General features: G+C 48.6%; 1 protein-coding gene across 1 annotated transcript in view; it reads right to left on the minus strand.

The window, feature by feature from the left end:
* The window catches only part of plxna1b (plexin A1b), a gene marked incomplete at its 5' end in the record, with an annotated part of 141,134 nt that overhangs the window by 38,600 nt on the left and 79,671 nt on the right, over positions 1-22,863 (minus strand). The window contains 3 exons of the mRNA XM_079218930.1: positions 4,194-4,384; positions 6,733-6,829; positions 19,354-19,554. Coding sequence (XP_079075056.1) covers positions 4,194-4,384; positions 6,733-6,829; positions 19,354-19,554 — 489 coding nt within the window. The remainder of the gene's footprint in view (positions 1-4,193; positions 4,385-6,732; positions 6,830-19,353; positions 19,555-22,863) is intronic.

A 22,863-nucleotide genomic window follows, 5' to 3' on the forward strand; every position in this document is an offset into this window, starting at 1 on the left:
GGTTCCATCACAGCTTTTAGAGCACACCATAAACACACTTAGATACACAAGATCACAAAGAAGCAAAAAAAATGAGCGAAATGGAGTGCCCCACTCACACACACACACACACACACACACACACACACACACACACACACACACACACACACACACACACACACACACACACACAGTTGTTTTAATTGGTTTCTGAGGGCCAGCTGCAATGCTCTTCCTGTCCCCTAGGAGAAGGCAGGCAGGAGATGATGGATGATGGAGGGCCAGGCAGCATCCAAGGCCACTACTAGGACACTGCTGCACTACACACAGACTGTGTGTGTGTGTGTGTGTGTGTGTGTGTGTGTGTGTGTGTGTGTGTGTGTGTGTGTGTGTTTGAGGATACCATGCAGGCCACATATGTAAGTTGTCGCTTAATGTTTATCTCTGATTTTTTAAACATTTCATATCTGAATGTAGGCCGTTCAGAAAGAGAGGGAGTGTGTGTGTGTGTGTGTGTGTCTGTGGGAACTAGAGTGTGTTTTTCCCCTTGTGCGTGTGTGCTTGTTGTGAAAGGAGAACTATTTAATCTTAGTGCACAATTTCAGCGTAGAGAGGGAGGAAATACAGCACAATAAAAATAGCACTTCAACAGCCCAACAGCTACATTCTTGGTCTGAAACCAATCATTTAGAGCCTAAAACATCAGCGGTGCCGTTTGGAGAGCGGTGCCGAGGTGCCAGAGTCATTACTGGAACCCGACTGCACACTGCTGCACTACGGCAAATGGGCAATAGCACACTTGCAAATGACACCGACCGGGTTCGAGCTCGCTGCTTTGAAAGCTCCGGATAGCTGTGTGTGTGTGTGTGTGTGTGTGTGTGTGTGTGTGTGTGTGTGTGCGTCCCCGCATGTTGTGTGTTTGATCACACAGTGGCGCTCGTTCAAACACACACTCTGCGGCCCAAAAGAAGTTAGCAGCTAATCCGCTAGCAACAGCTAGAATGCTGCAGAAATGAACAAAGCAGCCTGAAGAAACCACTAAGACGGTTTTATTGATCTTTATTTTTAAAGGCTCCAGAATGAACGACGTGACACGTGGAGTCATGTTCAACCTGTGTGGTCGTGATGCTCTGTGGGGAAACTACAGGACAATGGCAGGAGACAAAAAGAGATCTGATCTAATGTCACGCTGGAAATGTCAAAGGTGGAGAAGAGGTGAGGCTGATAACGCCTCCTCTCTCTCTCTCTCTCTCCTCCCGTCTCTCTCTTCTCCAGTCTCTCTCTCTCCTCCTCTCTCTCTCTCCTCCAGTCTCTCTCTCTTCTCCAGTCTCTCTCTCTCCTCCTCTCTCTCTCTCCTCCAGTCTCTCTCTCCTCCTCCAGTCTCTCTCTCTCTCCTCCCGTCTCTCTCTCCTCCTCTCTCTCTCTCTCTCCTCCTCCCGTCTCTCTCTTCTCCTCCCGTCTGTCTCTCCTCCTCCCGTCTCTCTCTCTCTCTCCTCCAGTCTCTCTCTCTCCTCCTCCAGTCTCTCTCTCTCCTCCTCCAGTCTCTCTCTCCTCCTCCTCTCTCTCTCCTCCTCCCGTCTCTCTCTCCTCCTCCCGTCTCTCTCTCCTCCTCCCGTCTCTCTCTCTCCTCCTCCCGTCTCTCTCTCCTCCTCCCGTCTCTCTCTTCTCCTCCCGTCTGTCTCTCCTCCTCCCGTCTCTCTCTCTCTCTCCTCCAGTCTCTCTCTCTCCTCCTCCAGTCTCTCTCTCTCCTCCTCCAGTCTCTCTCTCCTCCTCCTCTCTCTCTCCTCCTCCCGTCTCTCTCTCCTCCTCCCGTCTCTCTCTCCTCCTCCCGTCTCTCTCTCTCCTCCTCCCGTCTCTCTCTCCTCCTCCCGTCTCTCTCTCCTCCTCCCGTCTCTCTCCTCCCGTCTCTCTCTCTTCTCCTCCAGTCTCTCTCTCTTCTCCTCCAGTCTCTCTCTCTCCTCCAGTCTCTCTCTCCTCCTCCAGTCTCTCTCTCCTCCTCCAGTCTCTCTCTCTCTCCTCCTCCAGTCTCTCTCTCCTCCTCCTCCAGTCTCTCTCTCCTCCTCCAGTCTCTCTCTCTCCTCCTCCAGTCTCTCTCTCCTCCTCCAGTCTCTCTCTCCTCCTCCTCCAGTCTCTCTCTCCTCCTCCAGTCTCTCTCTCTCCTCCTCCAGTCTCTCTCTCCTCCTCCCGTCTCTCTCTCCTCCTCCAGTCTCTCTCTCCTCCTCCAGTCTCTCTCTCCTCCTCCAGTCTCTCTCTCCTCCTCCCGTCTCTCTCTCCTCCTCCAGTCTCTCTCTCCTCCTCCCGTCTCTCTCTCTTCTCCTTTGTCTTCATGTGCTAAAACCAGCAGTTTATTTCTCCTCCTGCTGCTTTTGAAGCTCTTCTACGCTTTTTGACTGCCACCAACATCTTGCCCCAAGGCCAGGATTTACCCCTCAATATGCAGGAGCACACACACACACACACACACACACACACACACACACACACACACACACACACACACACACACATCCCCACCATCTCTCTCATACACACACGCAACCCAATTGCCTCTGTACGCTTGTTTCAAAGAGATAACTGAGGCGAGCGTGAAGAGAGAGAGAGAGAGAGAGAGAGAGAGAGAGAGGGAGAGAGAGAGAGAGAGAGAGAGCATTAGCGAATGGATTTATCTATGTGCCAGTGCCCCAATTATCCAATATCTCCATTACGCATTCAGGGAGAGGAACCCGTGTCACACAGGAAATGCACCGAGGGCTCCAGCCATACGAGTGTGCAGCGGTGAAATGGGCATGCATTAATAACCCATACATATATTTCACACTTACTTAAAAGGAGAGCAATGGCACTCGTTTTGACTGAGATGATGATTCTTCTCATTTTAGAGCAAATCACATTTAAAGGAAGGGGGGCGGGGCCATGATGGAGAGAAGGAAGCATCTGGCAAACGGGTTGAACGCCAAGACACGTCTCACGCGGGGTTCAAACCACCGGGCTCCGTGTGTTGGTGTAGGTCCGTGAGCTTGTGCATGTGCACATGCACACGCGTCAAGTCCCAGTGGTGAGTGTGACCCGGGTCACAGTCAGACCAGGACCATGGTGACCCGGGTCACAGCCAGACCAGCACCATGGTGACCTGGGTCACAGTCAGACCAGCACCATGGTGACCTGGGTCACAGTCAGACCAGGACCAGCACCATGGTGACCTGGGTCACAGCCAGACCACCACCATGGTGACCCGGGTCACAGTCAGACCAGCACCATGGTGACCCGGGTCACAGTCAGACCACCACCATGGTGACCCGGGTCACAGCCAGACCAGTACCTTGGTAACCCGGGTCACAGTCAGACCAGCACCAGCACCACGGTGACCCAGTGGCAGCAGATGGGAACGCCGTGGCTCACCCAGCCTGTCACACACACACACACACACATTCACACACTCATTCTGCACCCATGGTGGGACACAATTAGCAATTGCACAGTCTCTGTTTCTTGTCACACACACACACTCTCAGGTGTGTGTGTGTGTGTGTGTGTGTGTGTGTGTGTGTGTGTGTGTGTGTGTGTGTGTCCATCATCTCTAATCATGTCAGTGTGTTCAGTCTTGGTGTTTGTGAACAGCCTCCTCCTGGCCGGGCCATCTGTGTTGTGCTCGCAGTCACGGTGGAGGCTGCTAAGTCGTCTCTCCTCCTGCCTCCTCCTCTCCTCCTGCCTCCTCCTCTCCTCCTGCTGCCTCCTCTTCTCCTGCCTCCTCTCCTCCTGCTGCCTCCTCCTGCCTCCTACCTCCTCCCCTCCTGCCTCCTCTCCTCCTGCCTCCTCTCCTCCTGCCTCCTCCTACCCCCTCACCTCCTGCCTCCTCTCCTCCAGCCTCCTTGCCTCCTCTCCTCCTGCCCCCTCTCCTCCTACCTCCTCTCCTCCTGCCTCCTCTCCCCGTCTCCTACCTCCTCTCCTCCTGCCTCCTCTCCTCTTGCCTCCTCTCCTCCTACCTCCTACCTCAACTCCTCCTACCTCCTCTCCTCCTACCTCCTCCCCTCCTGCCTCCTCTCCTCCTCTCCTTCTGCCTCCTCGTCTCTCGCATTTTCAAACACATCAGTAAACCCTGAATAAAAACGGTAATAAAGCTTTGGACAGTTGTGAGTCCATATGAGCCGGTAGGAATGTGTGACATCACCGGGCGTACGGCTGTTCTGCGGGTCGCCTCCGTCACGCCTTACCTTGAGGATCTTGGGGTGTGCGCAGCGGCTGTTTCCGGTGGTGGCGTGCATCCACGTGCTCTCTACAGGAGTGCACTCCTGCCTCATGGAGCACTTCTTCTCCTGGACGCACCAGCCGCACTCGAACCGGGGGTTTGCCTTCAGACACATCCCACAGCTCCCCCTCAGGGCGTAGCACTTATACAGGTGGGCTGCCGGGGAGAAGGAGAAAGGGACATGGAGTTAATACAATGGGTTCATTACTTTTCCATGACTTTAAACCAAATGTCCATTACAAACATTTAGTGAAGTCTGGGTGTAAACAGTAAAAAGTGAGTAAATGTAGTATTTAAATAACAATGAGAATACAAAGCATACAGTAAACCTTAAATGACTCAAATGAATGAGACAATAGTTTGATTAAAAGAATAAACATTTATATAGACGCCTGTATGTATGCCTGCTTATATTTTGAGTCTTTCTTTTTAAAGCATATTCATTATTTCAAACTCAGTGTAAATGAACGACATGAACACATGAACATAACACATTTACAGGTTTTCCATGACCGTAGGAACCCTGATCAATATAGTTAGCATTGCATATCACAGTGAACACACAACCTGAGGGGGAGAACTTCAAGAGAACTTCAAGTTGCTCAACTTCCACACAAAAATTCCCAAACTTATTCAATGTCACTGAGACTAAGTCTCTCTCTCTCTCTCTCTCTCTTTCTCTTTCTCTCTCTCTCTCTCTCCATCCCCAAATCCCATTGGTCATGGAGCAGCTTTAAAGCAACCCTGTAACAATTACTGGCTGCTAAACGTCTCCTCTCTAATTACATTAACATATCAGTATTTAAGGCGAGCGAGCGCCGCTCACACTCCAGCGGATGATTATCATGATTGTGAAGCAGGGAGAGCTCTCCGGCTGTGGGTCACCTCCAGGCTGCACAGACACCGATGCATTAGAAACACTCCTGGAAGAACCAGCGCCGCCTTTCTGTGTTTGCTCTACGAACGTAAACACCCCGTTATTATGGATTACAGCGAGGTCCCTGAGATCAAACAGATGCACGTCTGGTAAAGGTGATAACCATAGAGCGTGTCAGTCAGAGCGGCACGAGGAACATGTGGAATCTGAGACTTCGATATCTTGTTTGGTCCATTTGGACGACAAGGAATGACGGAAATCAATGGAACAAAGTGACTCTGCGGTGTCGCCTTTCGCTACGGACAAACCGGCAGCCATCTCTGCTTCACTGATGACGCAACATCTTCTGTTCTGAAGGTCTTCAACCGTGAACAAGCAACCGGCTCCCTCTGTGGTGCACAGCTCCTCGTGCACATCGAGGATGCAGCAGGAGAATGTGTTGCAGACGCACTCATTATGGAGACGGCACCACGAAGACGGTCCTACCGGTAATTACATCCAACAGACGTGATCTCATTGTCCCCTCCCACAGTGGAGCAGGGAGTGTGTGTGTGTGTGTGTGTGTGTTTAATCATCATCCCCTCGGCCCTTTTCTGGAGGCGAGCTGGGGGTCCGCGCTGGTGAACATGCAGCGAGAACATAAGCCGCAGGAGCAATACTTCAGCTGGTTATAATCAGTGACAGGAAATCAATTATTATGTTTTAGTTCGGGGAAATTAACAATACCTGCAGCTGCTTTTTTTCTTTCTTTCAGCAGCTTTTTTTACTCTCAGTCTAAAATCGGACTTTTGATTGTGAAGTAAATCTCATCACTCAAAAACTGCAGATCCACAACTTTGCTCAACAGATTCAGAAGGAAGGGAGGAGGTCTGAGTATGAATTCATCCTTCGGACTGCGGCGTATCAGTCAGTCTGCTACACACAAATACACTCACAGAGATGAGCCCTTTACAGACAAAGAATACCCATCGGTGGGATGGCCAGGGGATTTTATTCACAATATGAATTATTTACTATGCAGTTGTGCTGTTTTTTATTTTTTAGAGTCACACAACTTCTGTATCTATAAGTTCCTGCAGGTCCTGGATACTACTTTTAGTTTTTATGGGATTGATTGACTGTAGTGTCTCAGGGTTCATTCACATCCTGACCAATGGGTTCATAACTTTAAACCAAATGTCCATTACAAGCATTTAGTGAAATCTGGGTGTAAACAGTAAAAAGTGAGTAAATGTAGTATTTAAACTAACAATGAGGATACAAAGCATACAGTAAACCTTAAATGACTCAAATGAATGAGACAATAGTTTGATTAAAAGAATAAACATTTATATAGATGCCTGTATGGATGCCTGCTTATATTTTGAGTCTTTCTTTTAAAAGCATATTCATTATTTCAAACTCAGCGTAAATGAACGTCATGAACACATGAATATAACACATTTACATGACTTTTACTAAACTTTTTGGGGATTTTATTTTTTTCAAGGACTTTTCCAGACCTGGAAATAACCATTTTAAAACTCCATGACTGTTCCAGGTTCTCCATGACCGTAAGAACCCTGAGGGTCTCGTTGAAGGTTGAGATGGAGACGGGTCGATCCTGTGCGTCGCCTCATGAACTCACCTTTGATGTTGAAGGGGTTGTCGATGACAAAGTTCCCGTTCCAGACCACGGACAAATCCACCGGCAGGTCGCTGATGTCGTTGCCCTCGTAGGCATACTGGAAGAAGCACAAAGCATCAACATTAGCAATGTCACACGCAATCTCATATCCACAGCCTCAAACAATCATTTCCTTACACCAACAACATGGTTGTATTTTAATAAAGTATTACATTGGGTTCAGCTCGTGGCTGGTAGTCATGTCATCCCCACGCAGTGGAAAGGCCATAAAGATGAGAGATGAGCGACGGCTATATTGTGATTTTAACGCGCCGCCTGGCAGAGCACAGAGTTGATTAAGAGATTGGAATCCCCATCACTGATGACTCACTCCATTCCAGTGATGAATGAAAAGCCTTAATATATCTCCGACAATAATATTCTCATCTAATTTCATTTTTCGCATCCTGAACTAATAAGAGTTGAAACGTAATTGACTCATCGTCGGCGTAATCAGTTTTTATGGAATCGCTTTAAACGAGACAACAGGCGGCGTGATGGCGGCGCGTTAGCTGGAGGAAGAGCTCCTGAGAGACCCTCCCGACATCCCAACAAATAAATTATCAACCGCGATTATCACCGGCAAATAAAAGGCAGCTTTAGACGCTACATCCTCTCACACACGGAGCACACACTCCTCTCAGTGCTCATTCATCTAGAGCCTGAGACGCACTGTGCGTTAGTAACTACTCCATCATTAGTCGCCTGTTGGACACAAGCAGCTGAGAGCTGGGAGGCTGCAGATGAGGCGTGTTAACCTAACGCCCAGTCCCACTGCCACTGGTATGGTCACCATCTCCCCTGACCGGAGGCTGAGCGATAGCAGGACTATTCTCTTCTCGTGGAGTGGTGATAACATCCCATGTGAAAGCCCTGAGCCGGAGGCGGCGGCCCTCACAGATTGAATCTAGCTACAACTTCTCCGATGTGACACCACTCCAATGTGACGCTGTGAGCTTTATCTTGACATCTGTAATAATCGGGAATTGGAATGTATTTGAGGCGGGAAAGGACCAAGAAATGTGCGTCGAGAAGATAAGGAAATGAGAGGACACGGCAATGTCACAATGTGTGAATGGCTGATTAATTCATTCTTCACTTTCTGCGATTGGATGATTTACATCCAGCGGGCCTGGAGGCGGAGATGCTGATATCCAAATGAAGGAAGATGTCGACTACGACTTTGCTCTCCGAGTGTATTTTAAGGGGGAATTCCAGGCACATTTTGATGCCTTATTTATTTAGTAGCCATGAAGTATTGAAGAGGAAACCTTTACCCCAGAGTGCCTCCACCTGGAGCCGGCCTGCACCACAAACAACGCAACTTTTTCAGAAAGTTAGAGAGAAAGACATTCATTTGGATATTTGGAATGGATACATACACAGCATCAGAAATGAAAATGAGCTACAATCCTACATGTGACCTCCAGTGATAGTGGACAGAGAGCAGAAAGAAGCGTCAGCTGACGGTTAAAAGACTGGAGAGCGTCTGGACCGACGGAGGTGGAGCAAAAGAAAGAAAAGATGGTGGGAAAATGGATGACGAAAGCGGATAGAGGGAACGAGGTGGAGAAAGGATGATGCAGCAGCGAGGGTGAGGGAGGAAAAGTGAGGGCGAGCTGGATAGAGAGGTGATTGTGTGTTATTCTGTGGACACCATTCATTTACACATGGAATAAGAGGCCTGGAAGCGCCTGAGCTGGTGGGGGCTAAAGTGAAATTGGCATTTTCAATTTGTTCCCTGACATGTCTGCCTTGGTCTTTTCACACATTCCTCTCTCTCTCTCTCTCTCTCTCTCTCTCTCTCCCTCTCTCTCTCTCCCTCTCCTTCTCTCCCTCCCTCTCTCTCTCTCCCTCCAAACCTCCTCCCCGTTCAATCTCAGTCGGACTTTCTCTCCCCTACCTCATTCCCCCGGATCGCCCAGAGTCAAACAAGGAGAAATGGAGCAGATTCCTTTATGGCGTGTACCACACATGTCCAGAGAAACACGCGTGTGCACACGGTCCTATAAATATGCATTCTGCACACGGGACAGTTTCCAGGAGACGGACGCCAGCGAACGCATAACAGACAGGAAACAGAAAATGATCAATAAAAACACATGAACGCACAGGGAGATAAGACACTCGCACAGCAACACATGTTTTGGATGTCGGCGATTATTTCTCTCCACTGAAGTCCGAGCTTATGAGCTTCTTCAATCTTTCCCTCCCTCCCTTCCTCTCTCCCTCTCTCCCTCCCTCCCTCCCTCCCTCCCTCCCTCCAGGAGACCACCCAGTCAGCCTGGGAACAAGAGCAAGAGATGCAAAGAACATGCCAGTGTGTTCACATGCAAAGACAATCAGAGAGAAGAAAGGGACGCACACTGAAAACGTGAGGATGCAGAGAGTGAGAGGGTGAGAGAAAGGGAGGAGGTAGAGAGGAAGAGAGAGAGCAAGGGGAAAAGGGGCGTGATGCCAGGGAGCTTCATATTTGGTCATTGTTGGTGCTTCAAACAGAGAAAACCTTCTCTTGACAACCAGCTCGCTTTAAAACACTGCAGTGGACAACACCCTCACACACACACACACACACACACACACACACACACACACACACACACACACACACACACACACACACACACACACACAACTGGAAGATGTCGAAACCCCAATCGGCTCCATCAAGCTGTGTTTCATATAAACATGACATCATTGCTCGTTCAGAGGAATGGGTGCTAATTGTTTTAGCCAGAATGACAAACCCAGAAGAAATGTTGGACACGCGAGGACACACACACACACACACACACACACGCACGCGCACGCGCGCACACACACACACACACACACGAGCTCCTCAGGTGGAAACTCACTCGGCAGGGCACTGAAATATTATTTGGCCGTTTCTGTCTATTTGTGCAAAAGAGTTGCTGAGTACACGCATTATGGGATGGGTGGGTTGTGTTTCCACTACCCATAAGCCTTCAATCATTCCGTCTCAGACCTCCCAGTCTTGGACGGACGTAGACACAGCCTCGCCATCATGTTCATGTGATGTCCGACAACAGCGGCTTCGGTAAAAAGTTTGACGCTGTAGTTAGAAGTCATTTGATTTGTATTTATTGATATGTATAGTATACTTTAAACAGTTAATATATTGTTCAATTTTAAGATATTTTTTTTGCCTTGGCAATAAAAAAAGCCTTTCTTTAATGTCGTCGATCATGGTTTTGTGCTTCTTCTTTTTTTTAAATATCGGTTCAGGCGCTGGTATCGGGAAAAACCCAAACGATACCCATCCCTAAGTCGTCACACACACACACACACACACACACACGGTGTGGAAGTGCTAAAACAACACGGCCTGCCCTCCATCCATTGCCCATGTTACAGGTGTGTTGGCTCAGGGGAAACTGGGATTTGTCCCTTCACTCAACAACAACATGCATATTTAGTGAGGAGAGGTGTGTGTGTGTGTGTGTGTGTGTTTAACGGGCAGCACAGGAAAGGTTGGGTTATGATCCACAGCGCTTCTCCTCTCATTGCACCAAAAGCTTATTAAACTTTCATACTGAACCACCGGTGTTGCTCACAACACACATGAGCCCTGAGCATGCTTTATTCACTGCACAGCAGATATGGAAATGCAAACATTAAGCAACTTACTCTCCAAAGGTCAGGATTTGCATATGTGAAGTGGAGAGAGAGAAAATGAAATAGAGCCACAAAAATCACTACGTTCTATATTCAGTGATATTATTACAATATTTGAACCCGTAGAGAACAAAGGAAACGATGCTTGTGTCTCCAGTCTTTGACCCGAGGAGAGAAACAGACCGACGGAGTTGGTTAGTGATGAGCTTTCACTCAATTAGTAATGGAAATGTCAACAGATCAGAACACAGAAGGACACAAGGAGAGAGAAGGACACAAGGAGAGAGAAGGACACAAGGAGAGAGAATGACACAAGGAGAGAGGAGGATACAAGGAGAGAGAAGGACACAAGGAGGGAGAAGGATACAAGGAGAGAGAAGGACACAAGGAGGGAGAAGGATACAAGGAGAGAGGAGGATACAAGGAGAGAGAAGGACACAAGGAGGGAGAAGGATACAAGGAGAGAGAAGGACACAAGGAGGGAGAAGGACACAAGGAGGGAGAAGGATACAAGGAGAGAGAAGGACACAAGGAGGGAGAAGGACACAAGGAGAGAGAAGGACACAAGGAGGGAGAAGGATACAAGGAGAGAGGAGGATACAAGGAGAGAGAAGGACACAAGGAGAGAGAAGGACACAAGGAGAGAGAAGGACACAAGGAGAGAGAAGGACACAAGGAGAGAGAAGGACACAAGGAGGGAGAAGGACACAAGGAGGGAGAAGGACACAAGGAGAGAGAAGGACACAAGGAGGGAGAAGGACACAAGGAGAGAGAAGGACACAAGGAGGGAGAAGGACACAAGGAGAGAGGAGGATACAAGGAGAGAGAAGGACACAAGGAGAGAGAATGACACAAGGAGAGAGGAGGATACAAGGAGAGAGAAGGACACAAGGAGGGAGAAGGATACAAGGAGAGAGAAGGACACAAGGAGGGAGAAGGATACAAGGAGAGAGGAGGATACAAGGAGAGAGAAGGACACAAGGAGGGAGAAGGATACAAGGAGAGAGAAGGACACAAGGAGGGAGAAGGACACAAGGAGGGAGAAGGATACAAGGAGAGAGAAGGACACAAGGAGGGAGAAGGACACAAGGAGAGAGAAGGACACAAGGAGGGAGAAGGATACAAGGAGAGAGGAGGATACAAGGAGAGAGAAGGACACAAGGAGAGAGAAGGACACAAGGAGAGAGAAGGACACAAGGAGAGAGAAGGACACAAGGAGGGAGAAGGACACAAGGAGAGAGAAGGACACAAGGAGAGAGAAGGACACAAGGAGGGAGAAGGACACAAGGAGGGAGAAGGACACAAGGAGAGAGAAGGACACAAGGAGGGAGAAGGACACAAGGAGAGAGAAGGACACAAGGAGAGAGAAGGACACAAGGAGGGAGAAGGATACAAGGAGAGAGGAGGATACGAGGAGAGAGAAGGATACAAGGAGGGAGAAGGACACAAGGAGAGAGAAGGACACAAGGAGAGAGAAGGACACAAGGAGGGAGAAGGATACAAGGAGACTGGAGGAGGCTGAAGGAGGAAGAAGGATACAAGGAGGCTGGAGGAGGCTGAAGGAGGAAGAAGGATACAAGGAGGCTGGAGGAGGCTGAAGGAGGAAGAAGGATACAAGGAGGCTGGAGGAGGCAGGGCTGCGTCTGTGAGGGTCACCGCCTGATAATTAGTCATTTTGAAAGCATGTGCAAGATGGACGGCTAAAAATACCAAGCTAGCCCAGGGCAAGCCCACACCTGGGCTGGAAGAGGTTACGCTTCCTCTTCCCTTCCTCCCTAGGGGATGATGTGTGTTATCAAATATTAAGACCTGAACACATCTTCCAATCCAGATTAATCCTAGTAATAAGTTGAAAATAGTTTTGTGAAGCCGTTCTAACGAGAGCCACAGGGACAGAGCGAAAGAGAAGCAGTGGACAGAGACTGGAGGTTGACCCGCGTACAATGTGCTCTGCCTCTAAGTCAATGTATAGACACAACACACACACACACACACACACACACACACACACACACACACACACACACACACACACACACACACAACTTCCAGGCAGATATGGCTTCCTAATCAAGGATCAAGTAGTAATCCTTCCTATAGCTTAGTTTAGCTTAGCGTGTGTGTGTGTGTGTGTTAGCTTAGTTTAGCGTGTGTGTGTACGTATGTGTGTGCGTGTGTACACGTGTGTGTGTGTGTGTGTGTGTGTGGTCAGGCAGCGAGGAATCAGCCTCTGTTCATAATAGAGACCTGTTAGCCAGTGCTAATCGCTAATGCTAACAGGATTGGAGGGCATGGCCGGACCCAGCTACCCAGCTTATCTCTTGGATGCACACACAAACACAAACACACACACACACACACACACACACACACACACACACACACACACACACACACACACACACGTACGTACATAGTTGCACAATTGGCGCACACACTTCCTTCATTGATGTAAATAAAGAGCGAGGGGGAGAAAAGTGCTGGCTGGAGGGAAAATAATGCAGCCACAGCCGTGTTTCTTATTTCCTGGCCGCCGCATTAAGCGAAAGCTTACGAGACTTCTCCCTGGACAAAAGCCTCAATTCTGGCCGTTTGCAGAAACGTCCACATTTCCATTACTCTCCCTCTTTTTCCCGCCTCTCAACTCACGGGGGCCGTTCTCCCTCCGACCACCGACATCTGCCCTCCAACAGGAGCAGAGCTGCAGGACAGCTCCCAAACAGGAGGAGCGTTTAACTCATTCATTTATTTATTCAGTCTGTATATTTAATATTCTTATTTACTGTTTTTATTACTGTTTATTTATATTACTTAATGTTTATCTTTTATTGACTTGTAAACAATGCTGCTGTTATCCTGTAATTTCCCCACTGCGGGACTAGTAAAGGATTATTTTATCTTAAACATGCATAGCAGCAAATGCACTATTCCCACTGACTCTTTACTCTTTTACTTTAAGCTCTGAAACTTTCATTTGCTATTCATGAGCGTAAACAGTTATACCCATCTGCATGGGGCAATACATATTATAATAAAAGTTTCTCATGCATTGAATTACAACACCAAGTGAAAAGGCTGTTATGGGATATCATATGTTCCATACTATGGAGATGGAGCCTTGTTTGCTTGTCTCTACATACAAGACATTCCCTGCAGGTTAGCATGATGCTACTGGACTGGATGTAAAATCCCTGACTGCATTCAGACATGCACATGGAGGCCTCTGGGTTCACCACCTCCTCTCCTCTCCTCTCTCCTCATCAGGCTAATAGCACAAGACTCTTGCTATGACTCTCACTTCTGCAGCTTCCCTCGCCCATCAATCCATCACACATTGAAGGGTGGAGCACTGCTATAAGAGAGAGAGAGAGGATCGAGAGTAAAGGTTACAGATTGCAGAGATACAAGGAGAGAAGCAGACGTGAGAAATAGATGACGGATGTGAGGTGCAGGATGGGTGGAGGAGCTGGCATATGCTGATAGCTGAGCAGCAATTAATTCTTATTTATCCAGGACCGGAGCGCGGGAGCTCTGCTTCTCACCCGTCAGAGAGGAGGAGAGGCAGAGAGCCAATGACGGGACAGAGATGAAGAGGAAGCAGGAGAGGAGGAGGAAGAGACGGAGACAGGTAGACGACTGGGAGAAGGGAGGGTGTTGGAGAATGAAGGAATGCAGTGAGGGAAGAGAGGGCAGAGGATCGGGGAACGCCTTCTCTCTCTCTCCGTCTCCGACGTTCAGCTGCTTCAGGACGATGGAGAGGAGAGCAGGCCGAGCACACAATGTGCACGAGCACCAACAAACACACACAACCTCCCTGACACCAACAAACATACACAACCTCCCTGACACCAACAAACACAAAGTAGTGCCCACAATCCACCTGGGATCAGTGCTGTCGGAGGCATCACATGATCTGGGAAGTAGTGGAACGACGAATGGTTCTCAATCTGCAGCGCTCTATAAATATATCACACACACACACACACACACACACACTCACACACACACACACTCACACACTCGGCAAGCCAATTAAAACAGTGTCAGTGTGTGCTGTGGCTGCGGTGGCAGGTCTAGTGTTTATATCTCATTAAACCGCGCCGCGCTCCGCTGCTCCTTCCCTCCTCCGACCAGCGCCGCGGCCCTCATTAGCCTCGTCCGCGCCGCCGCGAGAACCGTGCACGTTTTTATGTGCACGTTTTTATGTGTGTGTTCACATCGTCGGGATTTCTTCCTATGTCATTTACAGTATTTAGCTTTTACGGTCAGTTGTGTGTTTGAACGAATCCCAACTCCAGAAAACTTTCAGAGTCAGAAGAGAAGTTTGAATCTGCACACACACACACACACACACACACACACACACACACACACACACACACACACACACACACACACCAGTGTGCTTGATGTGTTTGGCCTCTTCTCTATTTGCTCTGTCTATCAATGTATTCGTCCATCTATCCCTCCATCTCTCTCGTCTGCCATCCTTCTCTCATTTCCCATCAGAAAGAGAGCAGATTATCTCTCTCTCTCCTCCAAACTCTCCTTCTTCATCTCTTGTTGCTCCCTCGTTTCATCCATCTGCCTCCAAACTTCCTTTCTTTTACTTTCCTTTCTCTCCTTTCCTTCTCCAAATCCGTATGGCTGCTTTCCCCTTCTGCTGTGTGTGTGTGTGTGTGTGTGTGTGTGTGTGTGTGTGTGTGTGTGTGTGTGTGTGTGTGTGTGTGTGTGCGTGTGTGTGTGTGTGTGTGTGTGTGTGTGTGTGTGCCTGAGCGTCCGTCTCTGCTGCCCGACTGCAATTCATCATCATTGTATCTCCCTTAATTGGCTGCCATCAGGACCCCTGATACTTCCCATTTCTCCTTTAACAAACAGCTGCTCACTCCGCACACAGAAGAATAACACACAGACACACACATCCTCTCACAAACTACATTTCCTCCTCTGCCCTTCTGTGTCTGCTGCTTTTTTCCCCCGCTGGTGAAAGAGTGAGAGAAAGAGGGTGATGGAGTGTCCGGGCGGTTTATCAGACAGAAGGTAATGGTGTAAGGCCTGCGCTGATATTATCTGTCCTCTCGTTCCTGCCCTCCCGGGGGAACCAAGGAGGGATGAAGAGGGGAGGAAAGAGAGGAGGGGAATGGAGACACTGGAGTGCAAATGGGGGGAAAAGCTCAGAACAGAGGGAGATAAAGGAACAAAGAGGTGGAACAGTCTCCAATACTTCCCTCCTCTCAACCTCGGCCTTCAAACAACGGCCAGCTGCGACCCGGCAGCCTCACGGAGCTCAGTGTGCTCGTGTGTGTGTGTGTGTGTGTGTGTGTGTGTGTGTGAGCGCTGTGCGTGTGTGTGTGTTTATTCGCTCTGAAGCTTCCCAGCCCACGCCTCAGCATCTTCCTGTCCTTTGCTTCTTCACCTCAGCCTCTGATTGGCCCACACACACCAGGAGGCGCCGGGTCAGAACCCCGAAGGAACCTGTTAAGACGCAGCTTGTTGTTTTGGTTCTGCCACCAGAAGGACTGGCGCATGGCGCCGTGTGTGTCTCTGGCAATGTGGGCTTGTTTGGCAATAAGAAATATGGTGAGGGCTCTTTTTCTTTTTAATGATCAGTGTTCTTCTTTATCGCTATAGGACCTTGGACAATCTGCCTTTTCGTCAACTTTCACAGGTTCCAAAAATGTTGAATTATGTTCTGGCTGTGTAGCCGACTTTAAAAGTGAGAATGTGAAAGCCATATTTTCCATATTAACCTTCAACAGCAAAACAATGCAGCGCTTTGAGCATTGAGTAAAATCCTTCCCTCAAACGTTTCCCTCTTAAAAGACCCTGGCGACTTGTTTCATGTCCCTGCTTGTAAAAAACCACCTTTCTCCAATGCTGCATTCTTTCTCTGCCTCGTGATGCACTCACTCTTTCCCTCCCTTTTGCAAAAGCCTATAACAGGGAACGTAAATGTAGTTGAGAACAAGACTGTGCACGCCAAGCTCAGCTGGACCCTGAATGCAGCTGGTTGGGAACATTGTCTGCCAGAAACATAAAGGTTCTGTTGGTTTTGAACCTCTCTGTCAGCAGTGTTGCGTCTGAACGTTTCAGCCCTACGCTGGCAAGCGTGAGAGCGCCGAGTTGCGTAGAGGCCAAGAGCGGTATTGCAGACACATAGATTTCAATTATAGCTCTCAACATAAAAATGTGGGTTGGGGGGTGGTGATCATAGGGAATACACCTTTTTTATTCAACGTTCATGCTTTCGTTGTTCGATGAAAGAATAAAGTTCTACTCACAAAATGTCATTTTTAAAAGTTGCATTATAAATGTTTGCATGCATGTCTGCTTATGACAAGGTAAATACAGTTAAACTACCACAACATTTCCAGTTTATTCATCTTAATTCCCGTGGAAAGTTTCCAACTTTGAATATTCCCGGAATTTTGCAACCCTAATCAGTTGGGATGTGCCGTAACCGTACAGACCATGAGCAGATATGGAAAGTCAATACCCAACAGGCTTAGCATGGAGCTGATGTCACACTATCGTGTATCATGTGTGTAGCATGCAGTGGGTTATTGACAGCCTCCTGTTAGGCGATACCATATACGAGTCTTGAGTTATTGAGTCAGTGCAAAATGCATAAAGTATTGAAACATGATCTGACGGTGGACATCCAGAATAGCTATCTGCTTTTGGATAGTGAGATGATATTGTATGAAACAGAGAGAATGTGTTCCGGCCTCAGGGGAGACGTTTGAGCTGATTTTCTCCCTCACACTCTCATCTCCCCTTTCCTCTCCCTTCCACCTTTCTCCATCCATCTCCCTTGAAACTGTGCTGCGCTCAGACTCTGCCCTCGCTCCTCTCCGTTATTACTTTATAGAAATTCACGCCACAGCTCTCTCGTCTCTGCCCTTGTCCTCGCCTTTCCTACAACAAGTGAGTGAGTGCATGTCAGGCTGACACAGCGGTAAACACTGGTGTATCTCAAACACAAGGCTAAACTGTGGATTAGCACTCCTGTGTTCACCCCATTGATTAGCAACCCGACCCCAGCCTCCATGTATAGGTGTGTTGGAATAGCAGGGCCAGCACACGCATGCAAAGCTATCCTGGGATCCGCAGCCTGCGGCGCAGGGAAGGATGCACATGTGCACACACAAGCACAGATACTGATTAACCCCATAGCCGTGTGCATAACAGATGAAGTCTATTTCTACTGCAGAGTCATACATGATTCATGCAGTTGGTGCTGAACGCTGTCAAAGAAGGAACAAACACGCAGGGGGGCGCATGAAAAGTAGAGATATGAAGGTCTATAAACGGATAAACTAATATTTAAAACCCTCATTCTTGTGAAATACTGCTCCACAGCTATAATAAGACTCTCATTCTAATAATTCATGACACATAATTACACTCATAAGCTCAAGCCTGGATGAATTATGCCTTAATGGCACGTTCATGCAGCTGGCACCTTTTTCCATCCACAGAATCTAACTCTGGCCTCGTGCATCGATATCGCACCGCGCAGTCAAGTCGCCGCGACTAATTGCTAACAAGGGCTAAGCGCTGACAGCCCGAGGCTAATTGCTGCTAGCATGTCTGCTTTGTGGACATCAAATGGAGAAATTCAGCTTTTGGCCCGGGGTTGGGCTTTGTTGCTGATTAGCAGCTACAATAAGCAGTCAATAAACAGACATCTCTGTGGAGAGACAGCCCTATCGCTAGCTAATTAGCCCTTCCTTCACAAACAACTCGCCGCCGCGTGCCGGCACCTGAAGACGGCCCGTCGATACAGACGATCAAATGCTGCGGAGGCCACAGAGGTACACACTGCTGCTGCTCATGACGAGGTGGAGGATGGAGAAGTGGTAAAAAAAGATCTTTAAAAAGGTGCTACAGCTTATTAGCAAGAATCCACGACTTTGAGATGTTTCTACTTCATTTTAATCTGCCAGCTGTCCCCGAAACGTGTCGCGCATGGAAGGAAATCTTCATTTAAAACACAGATGAACGGCAGCGGCTCTCCTCTATGTTAGTGTTGTGTTGCGATAGAGAGAGACAGGAACAGGCAAGAGAGAGAGAGCCAGAGAGAAAGATGAGCTCTGCAGGTAGAGGGAGGAAGGGAGAGAAGGAGGTATAGAGTCGAGGTGTAAACATGATCAATCCGCTCACAACTAGGTTCAGAGACGGACTTCCTCTTCGCATTTTCAGCCTCAGTGAAGCGCAGCGCCAGCTACCTCTTATCTGTCACGCTGGTTTGAAGGCTCACACACACACACACACACACACACACACACTGCCTACCTGTATATCCTCTACGCACACAAACACACACAAATTCTTATAATAAAACTTCTGCAGAGCCACATCCTTGAGAGCGCTTTAATCCGGCACACAGAGGCATAGAACCCATGATGGCTGACCACTGCGGCGCCACACAGCGTCTTCATCACGGTGAGGATGAAGTATCGCATGTTGAACTCTTGATGTCAATATCTGTTCCCTTCGATGCAGGAACATCGGCGTTGGCTCATCCATCTAGATTGTGAGCGAGCCGGTGCTCCATCAGGACAATGAGCACCTTAGTGTCCAAAAGGGCCGTTAGTGTCAGACGGACGCTATTCAAAGCCTGACCGAGTCAAAGTCCTCACTGGGGTCACGATTCAGTTATCTAGCTCAATTGATTAGATGAGGAGTAATCGTGGGAAATGACTTTTTTCAGTCTTTACAGAATCCAGCAGTTTTGGCCTAGCGCTTTACATCATGTGCTTTTATTTTGGTAGTGTGTGATACCAAACTAAACTGAACTGGCAACGACACCGATCCAATTCTTTTCTCCCTATGATGTCACGACAACACACTCATCCCATGCCGAGTTCTCCACCACGACGAGGCTCTGGCGGCGTCCACTCACGCGATCAGATTACCCATAATTCCCCTCTTACTCACCGCGGTCTTCTGGCACTGGATGGAGGTGCTGTTGAAGCGCAGGGCCGGCACGCTGTGGGTCTCCCCCTGGATGTGGAACACGCACTCGTAGTTCCTCTGTCCCGACTGCGGCTGGGGAAGGTTCTTGGCAGCCAAGGTGATCGGCTTCGTCACCCCGACGGGGATGTAGATCTGGGTTGAGGGAAGGATCTGAGGGCAGTCCTGCAGAGACAAAACAACACATGCGCTTAGCTTTTATAGCTTGTTTTTCCTCCAAAGGAGACATTATGGAAGGAAGGGAGTGAGCTTGTGAAATACACTCAGAAAAGCAAGCAAACGAGGCACAAATAGCAGCACAGATGACAAGAAGTGATGAAATAAATCACTTGTTTGTTAACGAGTTAAAGCTGTGGGTTACATTTGAATTCACGCCAGTGAAGAGCTGCTGGGATGCCGACTTCATATGCGTTCCAGGCTTGTGCAACACTCCCACTGGCATTGCAGCAGATATAAATGCTGCACGGCAACACTCCGGCAAGAGAGCCTTTCATACAAAGTTCACAATAGATTATCTGCCCAATAAAACTACTTGCATCACAACAGTGCTGCATTGTTATGGCAGGAAGATAGGCTGCAGTGTATCATGTCCATGTGGGGAGTAATGAGCTCATGAACTTGGTCAGCTCTGGCTAACATCAGGGACTGGCGTGCACACACACACACACACACACACACACACACACACACACAGTCTTGTTTAGATCCACTAGTCCACCGCCCTGCAGGGCGTGCGTCCTCACATTAAATGCATACGGACAAACACGTTTCTTAATGTACGGTTGGATTAATGCGCCTACGCCTGAACGTGTTCACTTCACCGAGGCAGAATGAGAACGGACAGTCCGCTCAGCCTGTAATGTTGCAGAGGCTTGCACGTGTGCTGGAAGAAATGAAGTCACTACACGAGGCTCACGCCGGGCTCTGGCAGCGACGCAGAGCTCGTCCACGCGGAAAAGGAGAGAGAGAAGGAGCAGGAGGGTGGGCGACACGTCGGGTACAATACGAGTGAAAGCTCGGGTGGAACTAACCCGCCCTGTGTCGGGCAGCCAGAAGGACAACAAGACAGATCACTGCCGACACAAAAAAGGGCCTTGAAACTGTGGACTTCAACTGATCAATCATTCAACTCAAGAAACCCAAACACGCGTTTCCTCTGTTTAGACACTGGAGAGAGATGAAGAGCCTGGACTGACCGGGTCCAGTTGCAGGAGATACAACATGTAGACGATCAGAACACATGGACCGGACCCTCGTCCCGTATTCCCTGCACAGTCTTCTTGCTGTGGCTCCTCCTCTCAGCAGAGAGCTGGCTCCCTCTCCTTGAGCTGCTGTACATTAGAAGCTACAGCGCGTCCCTGGAGCCTGAACACAATGCTGAGTTTGTTCATTAGGCTGCTTAGCCCTGGCCTTGTGTCTGATCACACACACATGCATAGCTGTGTGTGTGTGTTTGGAGAGAGAAGGAGAAAAGGAAGGGAAAAGCATGTGAAGGAAGCGAGAAGGTAAGAGCAGGAGAAAGAGAGAAGGATAGACTCAAAGGGTCAAAAGAAAAGACAAGGGACAGAGAGAAGACATTTCAGAGGAATGTCTGAACACCTCTTCTGTCTCTTTACCCACCCCCTCCATCCATCCATCCATCCATCCTAAAGTCAAAACCACGTACCCAAGCCCCCCGACAACATCCTACTTAATTACTTAAACAGCCTGGAGCCTCGGACGACACTTGGAAATTGATGGAGGGAGCCAGAAAGAGAAAGAGAGGATAAGAAAGCTGAGATTAATTTGCACGAGTGGCTTTTGAAGTCCTGCCTCAGTAAAAAAAAGATGCTGGTGTCAAAAGCTGTGGGCTTGCATTGTCAAAGGTGCCCAAGTGAAATGAAAGAGGGGTTTGAGCTAACTGTGTCAGAAGCTAGCATAGCCTCTAGTGCGCGCTGCAGCTAACCCATGTTTTATTCATCCTCCTATTGACTTTGTGTCAGCTCAGCTGTCTGATTGTGCTTCTCTATGGCACTCATCTTTCCTTCCAGCATCCTCCTGCTACATGCAGACCTATGCATTACACAAGTACAGGAAACATGGCCGACTCCTGTGCAATACGGAGCTAGAAAACAGGTTTTTTAGGAGACAGGAAAGAGAAATAAGGGATGTGTCCTGTCAGCACTTTACATGAAAGACTAACCAGACTATAATGGCAAAGCCAATATCAAATGGATCAGTTGGGAAAGCTCATTGATGCCGTTGTTGCAAGAGTTCAGAGATCCTCCTGTACGACGTTCAAGCTAGGAGGGAGGAAGAGAGGATATTGCAAGGAGGAGAAAGGAGAGAAACTATTTCATCAGGATTTGTGACAGGTGCCAAAACAGTTCAAAGCCGGCATTAGGGATCCAGAGTGCAGAGGAACAATATTTCACCAGGGGGATTCGTTTGAAGTTGGATCCTTTTACTCCCTTTTTCCTGATTTCTAAGCATTTGCTTCATCTGTGAAGACGGATGCTGTGGCTGTGTCGGCCAGATGTGAACTTCAGGAGGACCAACAGGGGAGGAGGAGGAAGGAGAGAGTTGAAATGTGTGCATGTTTACACACTATATCGTGACACCATGAATGGTGCAGGTTTTTAAAGGAGCCGAGTTTCTCTCCACTGAAATTCCCCCGAGAAGGAGCTTTGCAGGGAACGGCGGCTCGAGTCATGACGAGGTTCACTCCGTCTACTGGAACCGGCGAGAGCCTTTTATAGGAAAGTTGCGTGTGTGCGTGAAGTGGAAATGATGCGTGAAGGAATGCACGCCGCAGATGGTTCCTCCTCACCAAAACAAGGCACGAAAGCATCTGCTCCCTTCCCAGATTCTGATCACCGTCTTTGCATCCTGACATCCTCATAAGCAGCTTTAACACCGACAGATGTGGAGACTGGTGCAGGAAACGCCTTCGCCAAATACTACATTCTTTGTTTCCGAGCATCGGCCCATAGCGGCGACATGAGCTCTCCCTCCCTGATTGGCTGGTGACGGTGTGTATTTGTACCTGTGTTTTTGGGGTAAGTGAAGCCCCGCCCCCAGAGGGCTTTTCCTTCCCTCTGCGTGTGTGTTTTCCCTCAAAGGCTGCTGGGAGCTTTGTGCCTAGAGCGAGCGTCGCTGTTTCCCTTTGTTAACAGAAGCGCCGTGTATGATTATGTAGATTATTAAGATGCACTGTATATATTATTACCCCACTGAAAATGTCCTGCATGCAAACAGAGGAAATGTCTTCTCCAGACAAAAACAAGCCCACACCATTATTCCTGACAAAATTATTATTATTACAATGCTTGACCTATATATATCTTTGCCATCTTAGTGCCGACGCCCAGATGACAGTTTGGACTTAACGTCGCCACGAGCTTTCTCAGAGCAGAGCAGCTGTCCTTCTAGGTCAGGCCTTTTTCTAAAATATTCCCTCCTTCATTTCCAATGCACTCTGATGTGTGCCGGCCC

The sequence above is a fragment of the Taurulus bubalis genome, assembly GCF_910589615.1.
Source record: "Taurulus bubalis genome assembly, chromosome: 5".
Taxonomy (NCBI): domain Eukaryota; kingdom Metazoa; phylum Chordata; class Actinopteri; order Perciformes; family Cottidae; genus Taurulus; species Taurulus bubalis.